Here is a 17,967-nt window from a genome sequence, read left to right as displayed (position 1 = left end):
AGCATTTATGTACATATCTGTAATTTATTTATATTAATGTCTGTTTCCCCCTCTAGAATGTAAGCTCATTGTGGGAAGGGATTGTGTCTGTTTGTTATATTGTACTCTCCCAAACACTTAGTAAAGTGCTCTGCTCACAGTAAGTGCTCAGTAAATACAATTGAATGAACGAAGCTGAAATAAAAGTGCTACTTATAAAGACATCTAGTACCAGATCTATTTCAACCGGGGTCCATTTAATCTTTCATTTGTTCAGTTACATTTAATGAGCACTTACTGTGTGTAGAGAACTTTATTAAGCTCTTGGAAAGTACAATACAGCAATAAAGAGAGGCAATCCCTGCCCACCTTGGGCTCACCCCGGCTCTGCCACTTGTCTACTGTGTGACTTTGGCTAAGTCACTTCACTGGGCCTCAGTTACCTAATCTGTAAAATGGGAATTGAGACTATGAGCCTCACGTGGGACAGCGACTGTGCCCAACCCGATTTGATTGCATCTACTCCAGTGCTTAGTACAGTTCCTGGCACACGTAAGCACTTAACAAATGCCATCATTTCTATTAGTATTATTATTACGATGGCTAAGAGGATGTTATTGCTATTCTCACTGGTGCGGGTCCAGGGGAGTGATGGCAGAGGAATCACACTTTCTTGCTCTCCCTTCCTCTTCCTCCTCCTTCCTCTCCTCTCCACCCTGCCCTGCCCCTCCAAGTCACTGAGGCATGAGTTCAAATCAACCTAGCTAGCCATTTCCCCAATCTTCCTAAAATCTAATAATTGTAATGATAGTATTTGTTAGGTCCTATCTGCCAAGTATTGAACTAAACACTTTAGGCACAAGTTAATCATTAGGGAAGCAACATGTTCTAGTGGATAGAGCTTGGGTCCGGGAGTCAGAAGAACCTGGGTTCTATTCTGAGTTCTGCCACTTGAATGCTGTGTGACCTTGGGCAAGTCACTTCTCTGGGTTTCAGTTACCTAATCTGTAAAATGGGGATTACGACTGTGAACCCCTTGTTGGACATGGACTGTGTCCAACCTGATTAGCTTATATCTACCTCAGCGCTTAGAACAGTGCCTGGAACATAGTAAATGCTTAACAAATATAGTACCACCCCCCAAAACCCCCCCAAAAACCTGATTACCTTGTATCTACTCCAGCACTTAGAACAGGGTCTGAGAGTCAGAAGAAGCTGGGTTCTATTCTGAGTTCTGCCACTTGTATGTTGTGTGACCTTGGGCAAGTCACTTCACTTCTCTGTGCCTCAGTTCCCTCATCTGTAAAATGGGGATGAAGACTGTGAGCCCCACGTGGGGCAACCTGATTCCCCTGTGTCTACCCCAGCGCTTAGAACAGTGCTCTGCACATAGTAAGCGCTTAACAAATACCAACATTATTATTAAGATGATCAGGTTACTTACAGTCCCTGTCCCTCATGGTGCTCACTGTCTAAGTAGGAGAACGAGTATTGAAGGAAGAGAAAACTGAGGCACAGAGTAGTTAGGTGAGTTACCGAAGGTCATACAATAGGCAAGTGGCAAAGCCCACATTAGAACCCAGATCCTCTGACTCCCAGGACTGCGCTTTTTTTGCTAGGCCACGCTTTACCCAGTGAAAACTCTGAAAAAAAAGAAAGAATAGATGTATTATAGGAAAAATGCTTTCTTCTCTAAAATTGAATTTGGACATTACTGACCCTTCCCTTGCCTCAAAACTAACTTCACTTTCCCCTTCAAAGTGCTTCCTGCTACCCAACACCTGTTGAACACTGATAAAGCGCATCACTAGTGAGTAAAATGTTTACTGGGAAGGAGCAGGAGAAGAGTAAAGAGAGAGACCAAAAACACAATTATGGAGCCTCCTGGTTCTATCCATGGCTAGATCATTTAACAGCTAACACACCAGGAAACACATGACAGATGCCTTAATTGAAAATAAGTTTACAATCCTGAGAGCAAACACTGTCTCCTATGGGAAGGGAGTAGTCTGATTTGATGGTTAGCATCAGAGCATGCCATTAGAAGAAGCATCCATTTTTCTGGGGTGTCTATGAGGGAGATTTAACTATAACGTGGTAGAATTTTACAATTTACATTTCCAATTTTTTTTTTTTTTTTTCAGATGTCTGCGAAGCCCTCAATGTCACAGTCTCACCGGGGCCAACGGTCGGATACACCGAGGGAGAAAATGCCACCCTTTTTTGCCACATTTCCCAGAAAAGAAAGAAGGACAATTTACTGGCCGTCCGCTGGTTCTTTGCCCAGTCCCCCTCTTCTCAGGATACCGTAATGATTAAAATGACCAAGCTTGGAATAGTCCAATACTATGGAAATTATTCCAGCAGCATTAACCGGCAAAGACTTCGCCTTTTCAAAGAAGGGCTGAGCAACATATACCAATTTTTCATTTTAAATCTTCAGCCCACAGACCAAGGACGGTATACGTGCAAAGTGCAAGAAATTGGGAAACACAGGAATAAATGGACAGCTTGGGCAAATGCTTCCGCCGCTACAGAAGTAAGAGGTAAGAAAAGATCTGGCTCTGTCAGACTGAGGCTGTGTGACCTTGAACAAGTCACTTCACTTCTCTGGGCCTCAGTTATCTCATCTGTAAAATGAGGATTAAGACTGTGAGCCCCATGTGGGACCACCTGATCACCTTGTATCTATCCCAGAGCTTAGAACAGTAATAATAATAATAATAATGTTGGTATCTGTTAAGCGCTTACTATGTGCCGAGCACTGTTCTAAGCGCTGGGGTAGACACAGGGGAATCAGGTTGTCCCACGTGGGGCTCACAGTCTTCATCCCCATTTTACAGATGAGGTAACTGAGGCACCGAGAAGTGAAGTGACTTGCCCAAAGTCACACAGCTGACAAGTGGCCGAGCCGGGATTCGAACCCATAACCTCTGACTCCAAAGCCCGTGCTCTTTCCACTGAGCCACGCCGCTTTGGCACATAGTGAGCGCTTAACAAATACCAATATTATTATATAGTTTTATTGAAGCAAAGCCCTTTGAAACTCAAAATGTCCTCTTAGGTTCCAGGAGCAGCTGCTTCAGAGAGCACAGGGCTCCTACCCCGAGCTTGCTTAGGGACGTGATTGCGCGCAGATTGGTAGAGAAGCAGCGTGGCTAGATCATTTAACAGCTCACCGAAAGAGCACAGGCCTGGAAGTTAAAAGGTGGGTTCAAATCCCACTTGTCTGCTGTGTAACCTTGGGTAAGTCACTTCACTTCTCTGGACCTGTTTCCTCATCTGTGAAAAGGGGTTAGGGACTGTAACCATCCCGATTTGCTTGTATCCACCCCAGTGATTAGTACAGTGCCTGACGCAAAGTGCTTAAAAATACCAGAATTATTATTATTATTGTTATTAATTCTGTCTGCTGTGTGACCTTTGGCAAGTCACTTAAATTCCCTGTGCCTCGGTGTCCTCAGCTACAAAATGGAGATTCAATATGTGTTCTCCCTCCTACTTAGAATGTGAACCCTGGTTGGGGCAGAGATTATGTTGTATCCACTCCAGCACTTAGTACAGTGCTCAGCATATAGTGAACACTTAGCAAATATCACAATTAAAAATTGACTCATTAATCAGATATTAGGGAAAGGCTCTCATATCTGCAGAATATGAGTCAATGATATGGTCACTTCAGATCATTCAGGCAAAAGCATACATAAAAGAGAAGCAGAAGGACCTAGTGGCAAGAACACGGGCTTGGGACTCAGAGGACGTGGGTTCTAATCTCGCTCCGCCACCTGTCTGCCATGTGACCTTGGGCAAGTCACTTAACCTCTCTGTGCCTCAGTTACTCCATCTGTTCTAATCCCGGCCCGCCAACTCTTACAGCACCTGGAGCATAGTAAACATTTAACAAAAATCATTATTATCATTATTATCATCATCAACCAGTGGTATTCATTGAGTGCTTACTGTGTGCAGAGCACTGCGCTATACAGACAATAGACCTATACAACAGACCCATTACCTGGCCAGAATGAGTTTACCGTCTAGAGGAGTGGAATACAGTCTCTTGGTCAGCACTTGATGGCCGTGACTAAATCGCCAGAGCTCCAACCGGGGTGAGGCTGAGCCTGACCCTGCACCCTGAGAGGCCCCGGAGGGCTGTGGTGGCTGCCTTTTGGTGTGAAGGATACACCCCCAGGAGCCTTCTGGTGGCACCATTCTTAATCCCACTTCACGGGACCCCGCTTCGGCCTTTCCCGGCAGACCCGAGACCGCGGGCGGTCAACGTCTGCTGCCCTTCGTCCGTAACAGGAGAGCCCGCCCATTGATCAAATAGAACAACACAACCCTCCCAGCAAACTGGGGAAACAGCGTGGCCTAGTGGATAGAGCATAGGCTTGGGAGTCAGAAGGACCTGGGTTCCAATCCTGTTCTGCCACTTGTCTGCTGGGTGACTCTGGGCAAGTCACTTTACTTCTCTGGGTCTCAGTTACTTCGTCTGTAAAACGGGGGTTAAGACTGTGAGCCCCAGGTGGGACATGGACTGTGTCATTTGATTAGCTTGTGTCTACCCCAGAGCTTGGAACAGTATCTAGAACCTAGTAAGTTACTTAACAAATTACATCAAAAAACCCCCCAAATCAGATCTTCTCTTAATGAACCAGAGGAAGTCTCCACAGGAGACAGGCCAATGATCCCACCAATAAGATCTCACCTGTGGGAACCAATCAGAGGATGTAGCCCATCCAACAATCCTTTCAAATGGTGGAATAAAATGAAAACAGGACACCTGGGGATCGATCATTTCTTTGATCCTTTGGTTCTTTGCAGATGCAGATGGATCACGTACCCCACCAGCCTTTTATTCACCCCATCTGAAACTTTATGATTCTGCAGTCTTCCACCATGTACCCTCCCAGCCTTTGTCTTTGCAGATTAAAGAGTTGTTAGAGTTTTGGGTTCATTTTTTCCTGGACAACTTAAAACGTTTATCAATGATCTTTAGGCTCCCCCTTTCTGAATTTTCCTAAAGTCTCCATTATCTCAATGTTCCCTTTTATAACAGAAAACACCCTCATTATTTTTTTAGCTCCTGCAGCCCGCCAGCAAGAATTTACAATGTAGTGACTTCTATTCACTATCGTGACACGTCTATGCCTCCTGCACCTGACTGTCCATTCACATCCAGTCCTAAAACCAACACGAAAATACACTGCATTTACAAATCTCCAAAATGTTGTGGAAACTTAAACTCAATTCATACTGGAGCCATAAACTGAATACCTTGACAATTTTCCTAAATAAGTACTGGAAATTCAGCTATCTTCCTATAAGAGCAATCATTTGCTTAATTGTTCTAATTAAAACCTAATCTAAGTGATTGAAACTAGCTTCATACATGTTTAAATGGGGATAAAGACTGTGAGCCCCATGTGGGATAGGGATTGTGTCCAACCTGATTGACTTGTATCTATCCCAGCAATTAGAATAGTGCTTGGCACATAGTAAGTGCTTAACAAGTACTATTATTATTTTTATTATTATTATTATTATCATTATTTTTTGGTTAATTTGATTGATCAAATTCAATTTTATTTATTGTGTGCTTATTGTGAGCAGAGCACTGTATTGTGTGGCCTAGTGGAAAGAGCACGGGCTTGGGAGTCAGAGGTCATGGGTTTGAATCCCGGCTCTAATAATAATAATAATGTTGGTATTTGTTAAGCACTTACTATGTGCCAAGCACTGTTCTAAACGCTGGGGTAGATACAGGGTAATCAGCTTGTCCGCCGTGAGGCTCACAGTTAATCCCCATTTTCCAGATGAGGTAACTGAGGCACAGAGAAGTGAAGTGACTTGCCCACAGTCACACAGCTGACAAGTGGCAGAGTCGGGAGTCGAACTCATGACCTCTGACTCCCAAGCCGTGCTCTTTCCACTGAGCCACGTTGCTCTGCCACTTGTCAGTTGGGTGACTGTCGGCAAGTCACTTCACTTTTCTGTGCCTCAGTTCCCTCATCTGTAAAATGGGGATTAAGACTGTGAGCCTCGTGTGGGACAACCTGATTACCCTCTATCTACCCCGGCGCTTAGAACAGTGCTCTGAACATAGTAAGCACTTAAATACCAACATTATTATTATTAAGCACTTGGGAGAGTACAATATAGCAGAGTTGACAAACACGTGCCCTACCCACAATGAGCTCTACTGTGCTCTAACCTTAGTTTATGTGATTCTTCAGTAAATACAAACCTTCATTTTCTTCTTTGTCTCCCTCTCTTCCTTACTTCTTCTCCAATCCTCCCCTCTCTTCCACTACCAGGTCCTCAGAGGTTTCCTGAATGTCTGCAAATCACTGTATTGCTTTCCACAATCTAGTAATTCCCATAGGAGAGGCGACTGAGTCTTGGTTTATTCAACCGTGCCTTAGTTGACTCAGTAGGGCTTTCTGTTTATTCAAATAGTGAGGACAAAAATGTTGTGTATTACTGGGTGGTCTGTTCCTTGGCTCATTTTCTCTACCAATGGTTTGAATGTGAAGTTAGTGTTATTTTGTGTGTGTGTGTGGGGGGGTTGTCTTATTTTAATCAATCACTAGTATTTATTGATCATTTAATGAGGATAATAATAATAATAATGTTGGTATTTGTTAAGTGCTTACTATGTGCCGAGCACTGTTCTAAGCGCTGGGGTAGATACGGGGTAATCAGGTTGTCCCACGAGAGGCTCACAGTTAATCCCCATTTTTAAAATGTTGGTATTTGTTAAGCGCTTACTATGTGCCGAGCACTGTTCTAAGCGCCGGGGTAGATACAGGGGAATCGGGTCGTCCCACGTGAGGCTTCGAGTTAATCCCCATTTTCCAGATGAGGTAACTGAGGCACAGAGAAGTGAAGTGACTTGCCCACAGTCACACAGCTGACAAGTGGCAGAGCCGGGAATCGAACCCATGACCTCTGACTCCGAAGTCCAGGCTCTTTCCACTGAGCCACGCTGCTTACAGATGAGGTAACTGAGGCACAGAGAAGTGAAGTGACTTGCCCACAGTCACACAGCTGACAAGTGGGGGAGCCGGGAATCGAACGCATGAGTACTGAACTAAGTAATGAGGTGCAAATAATCCTAGCCTTAAAAGAGTTTTTAACCATGGCAATATTGACTTTGATGCGGTTTCAGAATTCTGCTACCTTGGCGGCACGCAAGCATACAGGAAGTGGAAAAGTGAATCGAGAAAGCAAAGATGATGTTTGGGAGACGGGGCGATTGAGTCAGGTGACAATGGTACCTCAAGTTTCCCAAAACATCGAGATTTACAAAGCTTACTTGGTGCCCAGTCTTCTCTAGAGCTGTGAGTCCTGGCCTTACCACAGAAAGCACATCTTGAATAGCTTCCTCAGTGTGGTCTGCAAGCGATACTGGGCTTCAGCTGGAAGGACAAGCTTGCCAACAATGAAGTCATGGAAAACAATCATCTCACTACCGTTATAGTGATGTTACTCGAGTCGAACGAAAATAATAGGCAATATAGTGAAATAGCTGCTGTATGGTGAATTGAAAGGGGCAGACAAAAGCGGAGAGAACAATGGTTTCAATACATAATAATAATAATTGTGGTTTTCACTAATAACAATAACGATAATGATAACTGCGGTATTTGTTAAGTGCTTACTACGTGCCAGGCACTGTACTCAAGGCTGTAAGGGAATGCGTCTGTTCATTGTTGTACTGTACTCTCCCGAGTGCTTAGTACGGTGCTCTGCACGCAGTAAGCACCCAGTAAATGTTACTGAATGAATGATGGGGTTGAGGCAGCCAAATTGGGTTGGACACAGTCCCTGTCCCACAAGGGACTCACAGTTTTAATCCCCATTATACAGATGAGTTAACTAAGGCACAGAGAAGTGCAGTGACTTGTCCAAGGTCACCCAGCAGACAAGTGGCAGAGCTAGGATTAGAACCTAGGTCTTTCTGACTCCCAGGCCCATACTCTATCCACTAGGCAACAATGCTTCTCTAATCTCCCAAGTGATCAGTACAGTGCTCTGCACACACTAAGCCCTCAATAAATACGACTGAATGAATGAATTGTTTACTATGTTCTGGGCACTGTACGAAGTGCTGGGGTAGATACTCCATCCACTAGGCCACACTGCTTCTCCAAGCATTTATTATGTGCTAAGCACTATATTAATTAATCATCAGTGTGGCTTCGTGGAAAGAGCACAGGCTTGGAAGTCAGAGGTTGTGGGTCCTAATCCCAGCTCTGCCACTTGCCAGCTGTGTGACTTTGGGCAAGTTACGTAACTTCTCTGTGCCTCAGTTACCTCATCTGGAAAATGGGGATTAAGACTGTGAGTCCCACCTGGCACAAACTGATGACTGTATCTCCCTCAGGGCTTAGAACAGTGCTTGGCACATAGCAAGCACTTAACAGATACCATCATTATTATTATTATCATCATCATCGGGTCAGATACAGTCTCTGTCCCACATAGGGCTCATAGTCTACGTGTGAGGGAGAGGGTATCAGACACCCAATTTACAGTTAAGGAAACTGAGGCACAGAGAAGTGAAGTGACTTCCTTCCTGTCACCATGGTCCTGACTCTCAGCCTGTTTGGCGCTCAGTGAGATAATAGGTGCTCCTGAGCACTCCCAGACCCCTCCATCCCTGCCGAGAAAAGCACCGTGGCACCCACCGCCTTCCCTCCGGCCACTGAAAGAACCCAGTGCAAGCATCCTCTCTTTGCGTGCTGGAGTGGGAATGAAAAGTGCTCCTGCATGCTCTCAGTCTCTTCCATCCCACTGAGACTTGGCGCTTCTTTTATGTATTTGTTTGTGCTGGGTTTTAATGTTTCATCACTCCTGATGGGCCAATCTCTAACCCCTTCTCCCCCCTTAAGCTACTGGACTGTGAGTCCCCAAAGGTCAGGGACTGTGTCTAATTCCCTCCCAGCACATAGTACAGTGCTCTGCACATAGTAGTTTCATTCAATAGTATTTATTGAGCGCTTATTATGTGCAGAGCACTGTACTAAGAGCTTGGAATGTACAAATCAGCAACAGATAGAGACAGTCCTGCCCTTTGACGGGCTTACAGTCTAATCGGGGGAGACGGATAGATGAGAACAATGGCAATAAATAGAGTCAAGGGGAAGAACATCTCATTAAAACAATGGCTAATAAATAGAATCAGGGTGATGTACAACTCATTAAACAAAATAAATAGGGTGATGAAGATATAAACAGTTGAGCGGACGAGTACAGTGTTGAGGGGGTGGGACGGGAGAGGGGGAGGAGGAGAGGGCAAGGGGGGAGAAGAGGGACACCCAGCAGGACAGTGATAAAACCAGGATTAGAACCCAGGTCCTCTGACTCCCAGGCCCATCCTCTTTGCTGCTATATCATGCTGCTTCTTAAAAGCCTGAGGAAATACAATCTCACCTGACGTGGCATTGCCGTGAACAATTAGGAGAGGAGAGTAGCAGACAGATCAAGCTGGCAAACAATAATCAAGAGAGGCATTGCTCTCCCTGAAGAGAGGTTTCGGGATTATCGGAAAACCCAAGAAACAGACAGACCCTGCAGATGACTGATTTAACATGTTCAGGTTCACAGTGTGGAATGAATTGTCAGTTTGTGCAAAGATCTTTTCAACAATATCATCTGCTTGGTTAGCATCTCACCAATCAGAAATATCATTTTCAAACACAATAATAATAATAATAATATTGTTGGTATTTGTTAAGCGCTTACTATGTGCCGAGCACTGTTCTAAGCGCTGGGGTAGACACAGGGGAATCAGGTTGTCCCACGTGGGGCTCACAGTCTTAATCCCCATTTTACAGATGAGGTAACTGAGGCACCGAGAAGTTAAGTGACTTGCCCAAAGTCACACAGCTGACAAGTGGCCTAGCCGGGATCCGAACCCATGACCTCTGACTCTAAAGCCCGTGCTCTTTCCACTGAGCCATGCTGCTTCTCAAAGAGCAGCACCAATAGATTGTATGAATAGGTGATTTTTAGAAAAGTCCCCCATATCCTGATGGGAAGTTCTAAGACAAAAGAAAAGGGTAGAAAACAACTTTGGTGGAATTGGAAAATCAGTGGAGTGAATAAGAAATAAATAAGGCATAGTGACATTAGAACTTTTTTCAACTGTTTTGGTGTGCCTCATAATGCATTCAATATAATTTTAACATAATATAAAAAAGTATTCTTTCCATAATATTGGGAGAAGGAGATTTCAGTTGTAAAGCCCAATAAACCCTAATATTTTGGGTGTCTGCTCTATTTGTCCAACTTTCTTACATATATACATTATTGTATCAGATATGACAGTAAAGTAGTCACTTGCATTGCACTTTAACACTTCGGGTTTCAGATAGATAGGAAACACAAAATTTCCATACATACACAAACATACATTCACGCCCAAGAAGACACATTCTGCCACTTCAGAGGTGATAATCTGGCATTAGGCAAGGGTTATTGTCCCCTCCCATGGTCGCACCTAGAGAGTTTCCAGGCCTCTACCAGTCTCGAATATGGGAAGGAAAGTCAAGCAGAGGCTTGTCCATTCCATTCCTAGCTTGGGCAGTGGCTAGCGAGGGGAAGGCCATCTGCTACAAGGCAAAACTCCCCCGTGCTGAGAGAGTCGAGGGTGTGGAAGGAGGCAATGATAAACCACTCCTGGATTTTTACCAAGAAAACTCTGCGGATCCACTACCGGAATGATTTCAGATAGAGATGGGACAATCTGGGAGAGATGTGTCCATGGCGTTGCTATGATTCGGACACACAAGGCAAGTCTTTATCCTTGTCTTTTACGATGATTTACTGCACCATCTTTCCAAATGCTTCTGTTTCCAATTCCCTCATCCACCTTTATTTTAAGATTGTGAGCCACTTGAGGGCCAGAACCTGTGACCCCTTCACACCAGTGAATTTGTTCCCGGTGCTTAGGACAGTGCTTTCCATACAATGAGTGCTCAGTAAATAATAATAATGTGGGTATTTGTTAAGCGCTTACTATGTGGAGAGCACTGTTCTAAGCGCTGGGGTAGACACAAGGGAATCAGGTTGTCCCACGTGGGGCTCACAGTCTTCATCCCCATTTTACAGATGAGGTAACTGAGGCACAGAGAAGTTAAGTGACTTGCCCAAAGTCACACAGCTGACAAGTGGCAGAGCTGGGATTCGAACCCATGATCTCTGACTCCAAAGCCCGTGCTCTTTCCACTGAGCCACACTGCTTCTCTCAATTACTATCAATTAATATTACTTTCTTCCGATCCCAGTGATGTATATGCATCTAATGAGAATCCAGGAATAAGGCTCTATCATCTTGACCTATTCAAAAGTCTGACAATTTCATTTTGGAAACATTCTGACAAGCTGGAGTGTGGAGTGGTCTTGTCTTATGCTGTCAAGTCGTTTCCAACCTATAGTGACACCATGGACACCTCTCTCCCAGAACAACCCGCTCTCCATCTGCAATCATTCTGCTAGTAGATGCAGAGAGTTTTCTTTGTAAAAATACGGAATTGGTTTACCACTGCCTCTTTCCACGCGGTAAACTTGAGTCGCTGCCCTCGCCTCTCTCCCATGCCGCTGCTGCCCAGCATGGTGAGTTTTGACTTGTAGCACATTGCCTTCCACTCACTAGCCACTGGCCAAGCTAGGAATGGGATGGGTAGGCCTCTGCGTGAATCTCTCTCTCATAGCCGAGTCTGATAGTGTACTGGAAACTCCAGGTGAGACCCTGAGAGGAGAGTGTGGAGTGGAGTGAAGCTGAAAAGGTAGGGATTTTCAAAACAGAGATTGTACTTTGACATTAGGACAGACACATCAAGAAGATTAAAAGGAACAACCTGGATCACAGGAATGGAAGTTTGGTAAACCTCTAGATGGCATTGGAATCATGTACAATAAAGAGCACGGATTACAAAAAACATCCAACATCTAATTTGCCTATAAAGCAAGTAGGACCCATCTGATATGGGAAACACAAAATAGGTTGTGTTAGAACCCCAGATCCTTGTGCCTTATGACATTTTTGAACAGATACATGATACATGCTTTAAAAATCATGGCTGGTAAATGCTATATGATGAAATAGCTGCTGTGTGACTTTGGGCAAGATGATTAACTTCTCTGAGCCTCATTTTCCTCAACAATAAAAAGGGGATTCAGTTTCTGTTCTCCCTCTTATTTGACTGAGAGTCCCATGTAGGACAGGGCCTATATCTGGCCTGATAAACCTATACCCCAGTGCTTAGAACAGTGCTTGACATCTAGTAAGCATTTAACAAATACCATAAAACAATAAGTAGGGAAGGTCGCCAGGGGAAACCACAGTGTTCAGTGTGAAGTTCAGTGTCACTTAACATCTTTAATGATACTGAAGAGCCTATGTCACTTCAGTGAACTTTACAGATAAGGTTGGAGATATTGTTCACGCCAGCAAGAAAAGTAAAGCAATAAAAGTGGGTTCAAACAGTTAAGAAGCACAGGCAGGAAATAACAAAATGTGATTCAATTTGGAAAAATAGAATAATACATTTGAAGAGAAAGTAATCTTAAGCAGATATTCAGTGGGCAAAATAACTTAGAAAGCTGTAAAAGCAATTGAGACCTGTGAATGATATTAGACAGAAAATTAGATATGAGTTCGCAATTTGATATATCCATAAAAGAGGCTGCGCTATTTTCATCCATTCACATCTAACACAGTTACCCTGGCTTCCTCTCTTCTACAAGACTCTAGCAAGACCAGAATCAATCAATCAATCAATCAATCAATCGGATGAATTGACTGGCGCTTTCTGTGAGCCCCACGTGGGACAATCTGATTCCCCTGTGTCTACCCCAGCGCTTAGAAGAGTGCTCTGCACATAGAAAGCGCTTAACAAATGCCAACACTATTATTATTATGAATTTATTGAGCTCTTACTGTGTAGCTAAAACTGTGCTAAGTGCTTGGGCAAGAGTATAGTACGTGGGATCTTTGCCCTCATGAGGACTGCAACAACGTGTTTCAATCATTCAATCATTAATCAATAATATGTCCTGATAACACACGATTTGCAGAGCACAATCAAGTTAGTAGGCCTGATCCGAGGCCTCTGTCTAGTAGGTGCCGCAGGTCCAGAAATACTGAAATGGAGAAGGAAGTCAGAGAAGAAAAACAGAAAACAAAAGCAAAAGCAGAGGGAAATATGGAACAGAATTTGAAGGTGGGATTAGAGCTGGGTTAAATCAAAAATAGAAGGCTTAAATCACCCTCTTCCCATCAGGCTGGGAGTAAGCAGTGGATCTGTCTGACCTTGAGTGGTGGAAACCATGCTTTCTAGCTAGCTTTTGGAAGCCACTGGCCATTCTATTTCCTCACACTTGGAGGGCATCACTTAACGGACTTATGAAGTCTGCTCTCTCTACTTATCCACAGCAGGGATTTGTGTCCAACTTCATTATCTGTATCTACCCTGGTACTTAGTTCATTTCTTGGCACATAGTAAATGCTTAGCAAATATTTGCAGGAGCTACATAAGTAAAGGAGCAAACAATTTCAATAGTGGAGAGTAAGATATATGTACACTCTTATCTAGAAGCATAATTTGGCTTGTTTTAAAGTTTCCTGTCTCAAATAGGTAAGCATTTGTTTTGCACGAAGAAGTAAAATTCCATCACCTCATTATACCTCTTTTCAGAAGACTTTTAATGATTAATAACTATGGTATTTGTTAAGTACTGGCTTTGTGCCAGGCACTGTGCTAAGCACCGGGGAAGATACAAGCTAATCGGGTGGGACATAGTCCATGCCCCAAATAGGGCTCATGGTCTTATTCTTCATTTTACAGCTGAGGTAACTGAGGTACAGAGAAGTTAAGTAAATTTGCCCAAGGACACACAGCAGGCAAGTGATGAAGCAGGCATCAGAGAAGCAGAGTGGCTCAGTGGAAAGAACCCGGGCTTAGGAGTCAGAGGTCATGGGTTCTAATCCCGGCTCTGCCACTTGTCAGCTCTGTGGCTTTGGGCAAGTCACTTCACTTCTCTGGGCTTCAGTTACCTCATCTGTAAAATGGGGATGAAGACTGTGAGCCCCATGTGGGACGACCTGATCACCTTGTATCCCCCTCAGTGCTTAGAACAGTGCTTTGCACATAGTAAGCGCTTAACAAATGCCATCGTTATTATTAGAACCCAGTTCCTCTGACTCCCAAGCCTATGCTCTTTCCCCTAGGCCACACTGCTTCTCTTACCAAGTGTCTATCTTTGGGGGTCTCTGCAAGTTAAATCAACCTCTTTAAGTTTACAGTTGGAGACCACATCGATGTGACCATGAACCTGAGGACATACAGATCACTGGGTACATGGGGAACCAGCGGATGAACGAATGAATTAATGAATGCTGTGCTAATCTTTAAACCAGTTCTCCCAGTGGGAAGAAGAGGAATAATAATAATGTTGGTATTTGTTAAGTGCTTACTCTGTGCCGAGCACCGTTCTAAGCGCCGGGATAGACACAAGGGAATCAGGTTGTCCCACGTGGGGCTCACAGTCTTAATCCCCGTTTTACAGATGAGGTAACTGAGGCACCGAGAAGTGAAGTGACTTGCCCAAAGTCACACAGCTGACAAATGGCTGAGCCGGGATTTGAACCCATGACCTCTGACTCCAAAGCCCGTGCTCTTTCCACTGAGCCACGCTGCTTCTCTAAGAGAGGGATATTAGCTAAGCATCCATAAAGGCGACAGAAAGGGAAATACTGTCTCCCCAATGGACTGATGATAATTACTAGGCACTCACTATGTGCAGAGGACTGTACTAAGTGCTTGGGAAAGAACAATAGAGTATGCCCCTCTCAGGATCCCACCTGGAGAGTTTCCAGTACTCTACCAGTCTCAAGCAGAGGCATACTCATTCCATGCCATAGCTTGGGAAGTGGCTAGAGAATGGAAGGCAAATTGCTACAAGTCAAAACTCACCTGTGCTGGGCAGCAGAGGCATGAGAGAGAGTCGAGGGCAGAGACTCAAGTTGACTGCGCGTAAGGAAGAGATAGTAAACCACTTCCGGATTTTTACCAAGAAAACCATATGGTTACACTACCAGAATAATTGCAGATGGAGGTGGGGCATTTTGGGAGAGATGTGTCCACGGTGTCATTATGGGTCAACTCGACAGCATAAGGCATAATCCCAAAGTGAATGCATGAAGCAGCGCAACTATCTGATTCGAAAGCAGAATTCGAAAGCGAAACATCTCCGTGGGACATCCAGCGTGGCTCAGTGGAAAGAGCACGGTCTTGGGAGTCATAGGGCATGGGTTTGAATCCTGGCTCTGCCACCTGGCAGCTGTGTGACTGTGGGCAAGTCACTTAATTTCTCTGGGCCTCAGTTACCTCATCTGTAAAATGGGGATTAAGACTGTGAACCTCATGTGGGACATCTGCCCCAGTGCTTAGAACAGTGCTCTGCACATAGTAAGCACTTAACAAATACCAACATTATTATCCCTGTTCCACCCTCTTTATGCCCCTCGCCCCACCCACTGCTGGCAAGGTAGTTGAAGAGCTAAAGTGCCTTCTTTGCAAACTACAGGATGTCCCCTTTTCCTCCCCTACTGCATCTTTTTTTTTTATAAGCAAACAGGTAAACACGGAATGATAGTTCATTCATTCATTCATTCAAATGCATTTATTGAGTCTGCCCCAGTGCTTAGTTCAGTGCCTGGCACAGAGTAAGTGCTTAACATATACCATTGTTATGATTACGACAATAAGCAGGCACATTCCTGCTCACAGTAGGCTTGCACTCTATTAATTCATTCAATCATATTTATTTAGTGCTTACTGTATGCAGAACACTATACTAGGCTCTTGGCAAAGTACAACGCAACATTAATAATAATGTTGGTATTTGCTAAGCGCTTATTATGTGCAGAGCACTGTTCTAAGCGCTGGGGTAGACACAGGGGAATCAGGTTGTCCCACGTGGGGCTCACAGTCTTCATCCCCATTTTACAGATGAGTAACTGAGGCCCAGAGAAGTGAAGTGACTTGCCCACAGTCACACAGCTGACAAGTGGCAGAGCCGGGCTTTGAACCCATGACCTCTGACTCCAAAGCCCGTGCTCTTTCCACTGAGCCACGCTGAGTGACATTCCCTGCTCACAACGAGCTTACGTCCTAGTGGGGACTGGATCTACAGAACCAGTGGGGTACAGTTTCCCCATTTCCAGAGAAGTAGAGGGAGTACAGATCTTTGTAGCTTCTCCAGATTGGGGCTGAAGCTGTCCATGCCTCTTTTTGCCCTAGATTCCCCATTGATTGACTGATGGATTCCCAGCCAAGGGAAAGTCTGGGGAGAGGATAACCGAGCCTAGAATGGACTCTGGCCTGAGCTTGCGGCGCTCTTACCAGCGGGGAAGAAAGGGTGGGACAAGCTCTCCGACTCAACTTTAGGCCAAAGACCTTATATTGGAGCCTGGGTATCCATGCAATCTAGAAAACTGGAAAACTGGTTAACTCTAGATTGCAAGCTTGCTGAGGGCATGGAATGTATCTGCTAATTTGATTCCCCCAGCGCTTAGAACAGTGCTCTGCACATAGTAAGCGCTTAACAAATACCAACATTATTATTATTGTATTGTACTCTCCCAAGCATTACATAAGCACTCAAATATCACCAACTGATGGCTTGACTGATAACTCCTATCTCTTCCTTCTAGGCTATAAACTCCTTGAGAGAAGGGATCCTATCAACTCTATTGTGCGCTCTCAAGTGCTTAGTACAGTGCTCTACACACAGTAGTTAGCACTCAATAAACACCATTCATTCATTCAATAGTATTTATTGAGCGCTTACTATGTGCAGAGCACTGTACTAAGCGCTTGGAATGTACAGATCGTAACAGATAGATACAGTCCCTGCCCTTTGACTGGCTTACAGTCTAATCGGGGGAGACGAACAGACAAAAACAATTGCTGATCTTCTTCTGGAGGGATGGTGATTTTACTGATGCATTGTCTCTCCACTGAGGCAGTCAATTCATCCGTAAATGGATCTTGAACCTTCAAAAGAACGTTTTTTGTAGCCTGCGCACTCATTCATTCAATAGTATTTATGAGCGCTTACTATATGCAAAGCACTGTACTAAACGCTTGGAATGTACAATTCAGCAACAGAGAGAGACAATCCCTGCCCACTGACGGGCTTACACTCGATCCCTGGCTGGCTCTCCACACTGTGCCCCAGTGGGGACACATATGGCAGGGATGAGAGAATGTGAGTGTTACCCGGCAAACCACTAGAACTCTAATCAATTCCCTCATGCAATTTCTTCACCTGGAAATTTCAGAATTGAGGCACATCCATCATTTAATTGATTGATTGATTAATTGATTTTGGAAGAGGAACACCAACCGGTTTCCAAACGGTTATCAATTCCTAGCCCTCTTCTTGATATTTTTGGATGCCAGGGAGTTAGAGAATCAATCAGTAACGTTTCAGTTCAGAGGACCATACCTAGTGTGTGGGAGGGTCCAATGCAGTTAGAAGAAATGATTCCTGACCTCAACGTGATTGCCATTTAGTCTAAAGAAGTTTCAAAGGTATGATGAAGAGTGATCCTGTAACAGTTCATCAGGATGCTTTTGTCAGGGAAACACCCTCTGATGCAGCAGAACTAATTATTTAGGGACCAAGATGAAACAGGTAACACGTCTGCAGCTGTGGAAAAATGATTTCCCAGGGTGTTGTGACTAGCAATTCATAGTCAAAGCTGCAAATCTGGTGATGTTTTCCGAGCAGAGAATGCATTGAGAACTCACCTTTCCAATGTCAAATTTCAGTCTGGAGCCACGACCTTCCACAGCTGTCAATTTTTAAAAAGGCTTGAATCATTGAGGATTTTAAGACAAGATCCCTCAGCACCCGAGCTGCCATTTCATTCCACACCAAAATGGTTGTGTTGGTTAGATCCACAAAAAG

General features: G+C 44.3%; 1 protein-coding gene and 1 non-coding gene across 2 annotated transcripts in view; both read left to right on the top strand.

The window, feature by feature from the left end:
• The window catches only part of VSTM4 (V-set and transmembrane domain containing 4), a 115,886-nt gene that overhangs the window by 11,840 nt on the left and 86,079 nt on the right, over window positions 1-17,967 (top strand). Inside the window, exon 2 of the mRNA XM_029059200.2 lies at window positions 2,124-2,525. Within this exon, the coding sequence (XP_028915033.1) occupies window positions 2,124-2,525 (402 nt within the window). The remainder of the gene's footprint in view (window positions 1-2,123; window positions 2,526-17,967) is intronic.
• LOC114810398 lies at window positions 10,469-10,606 on the top strand. Its single transcript, XR_003758098.1, has one exon. It is a non-coding gene; the product is annotated as a small nucleolar RNA SNORA7 (small nucleolar RNA).

The sequence above is a fragment of the Ornithorhynchus anatinus genome, chromosome 3 (genome assembly GCF_004115215.2).
Source record: "Ornithorhynchus anatinus isolate Pmale09 chromosome 3, mOrnAna1.pri.v4, whole genome shotgun sequence".
Classification (NCBI taxonomy): domain Eukaryota; kingdom Metazoa; phylum Chordata; class Mammalia; order Monotremata; family Ornithorhynchidae; genus Ornithorhynchus; species Ornithorhynchus anatinus.
This window is presented reverse-complemented; position numbering and strand designations above follow the sequence as displayed.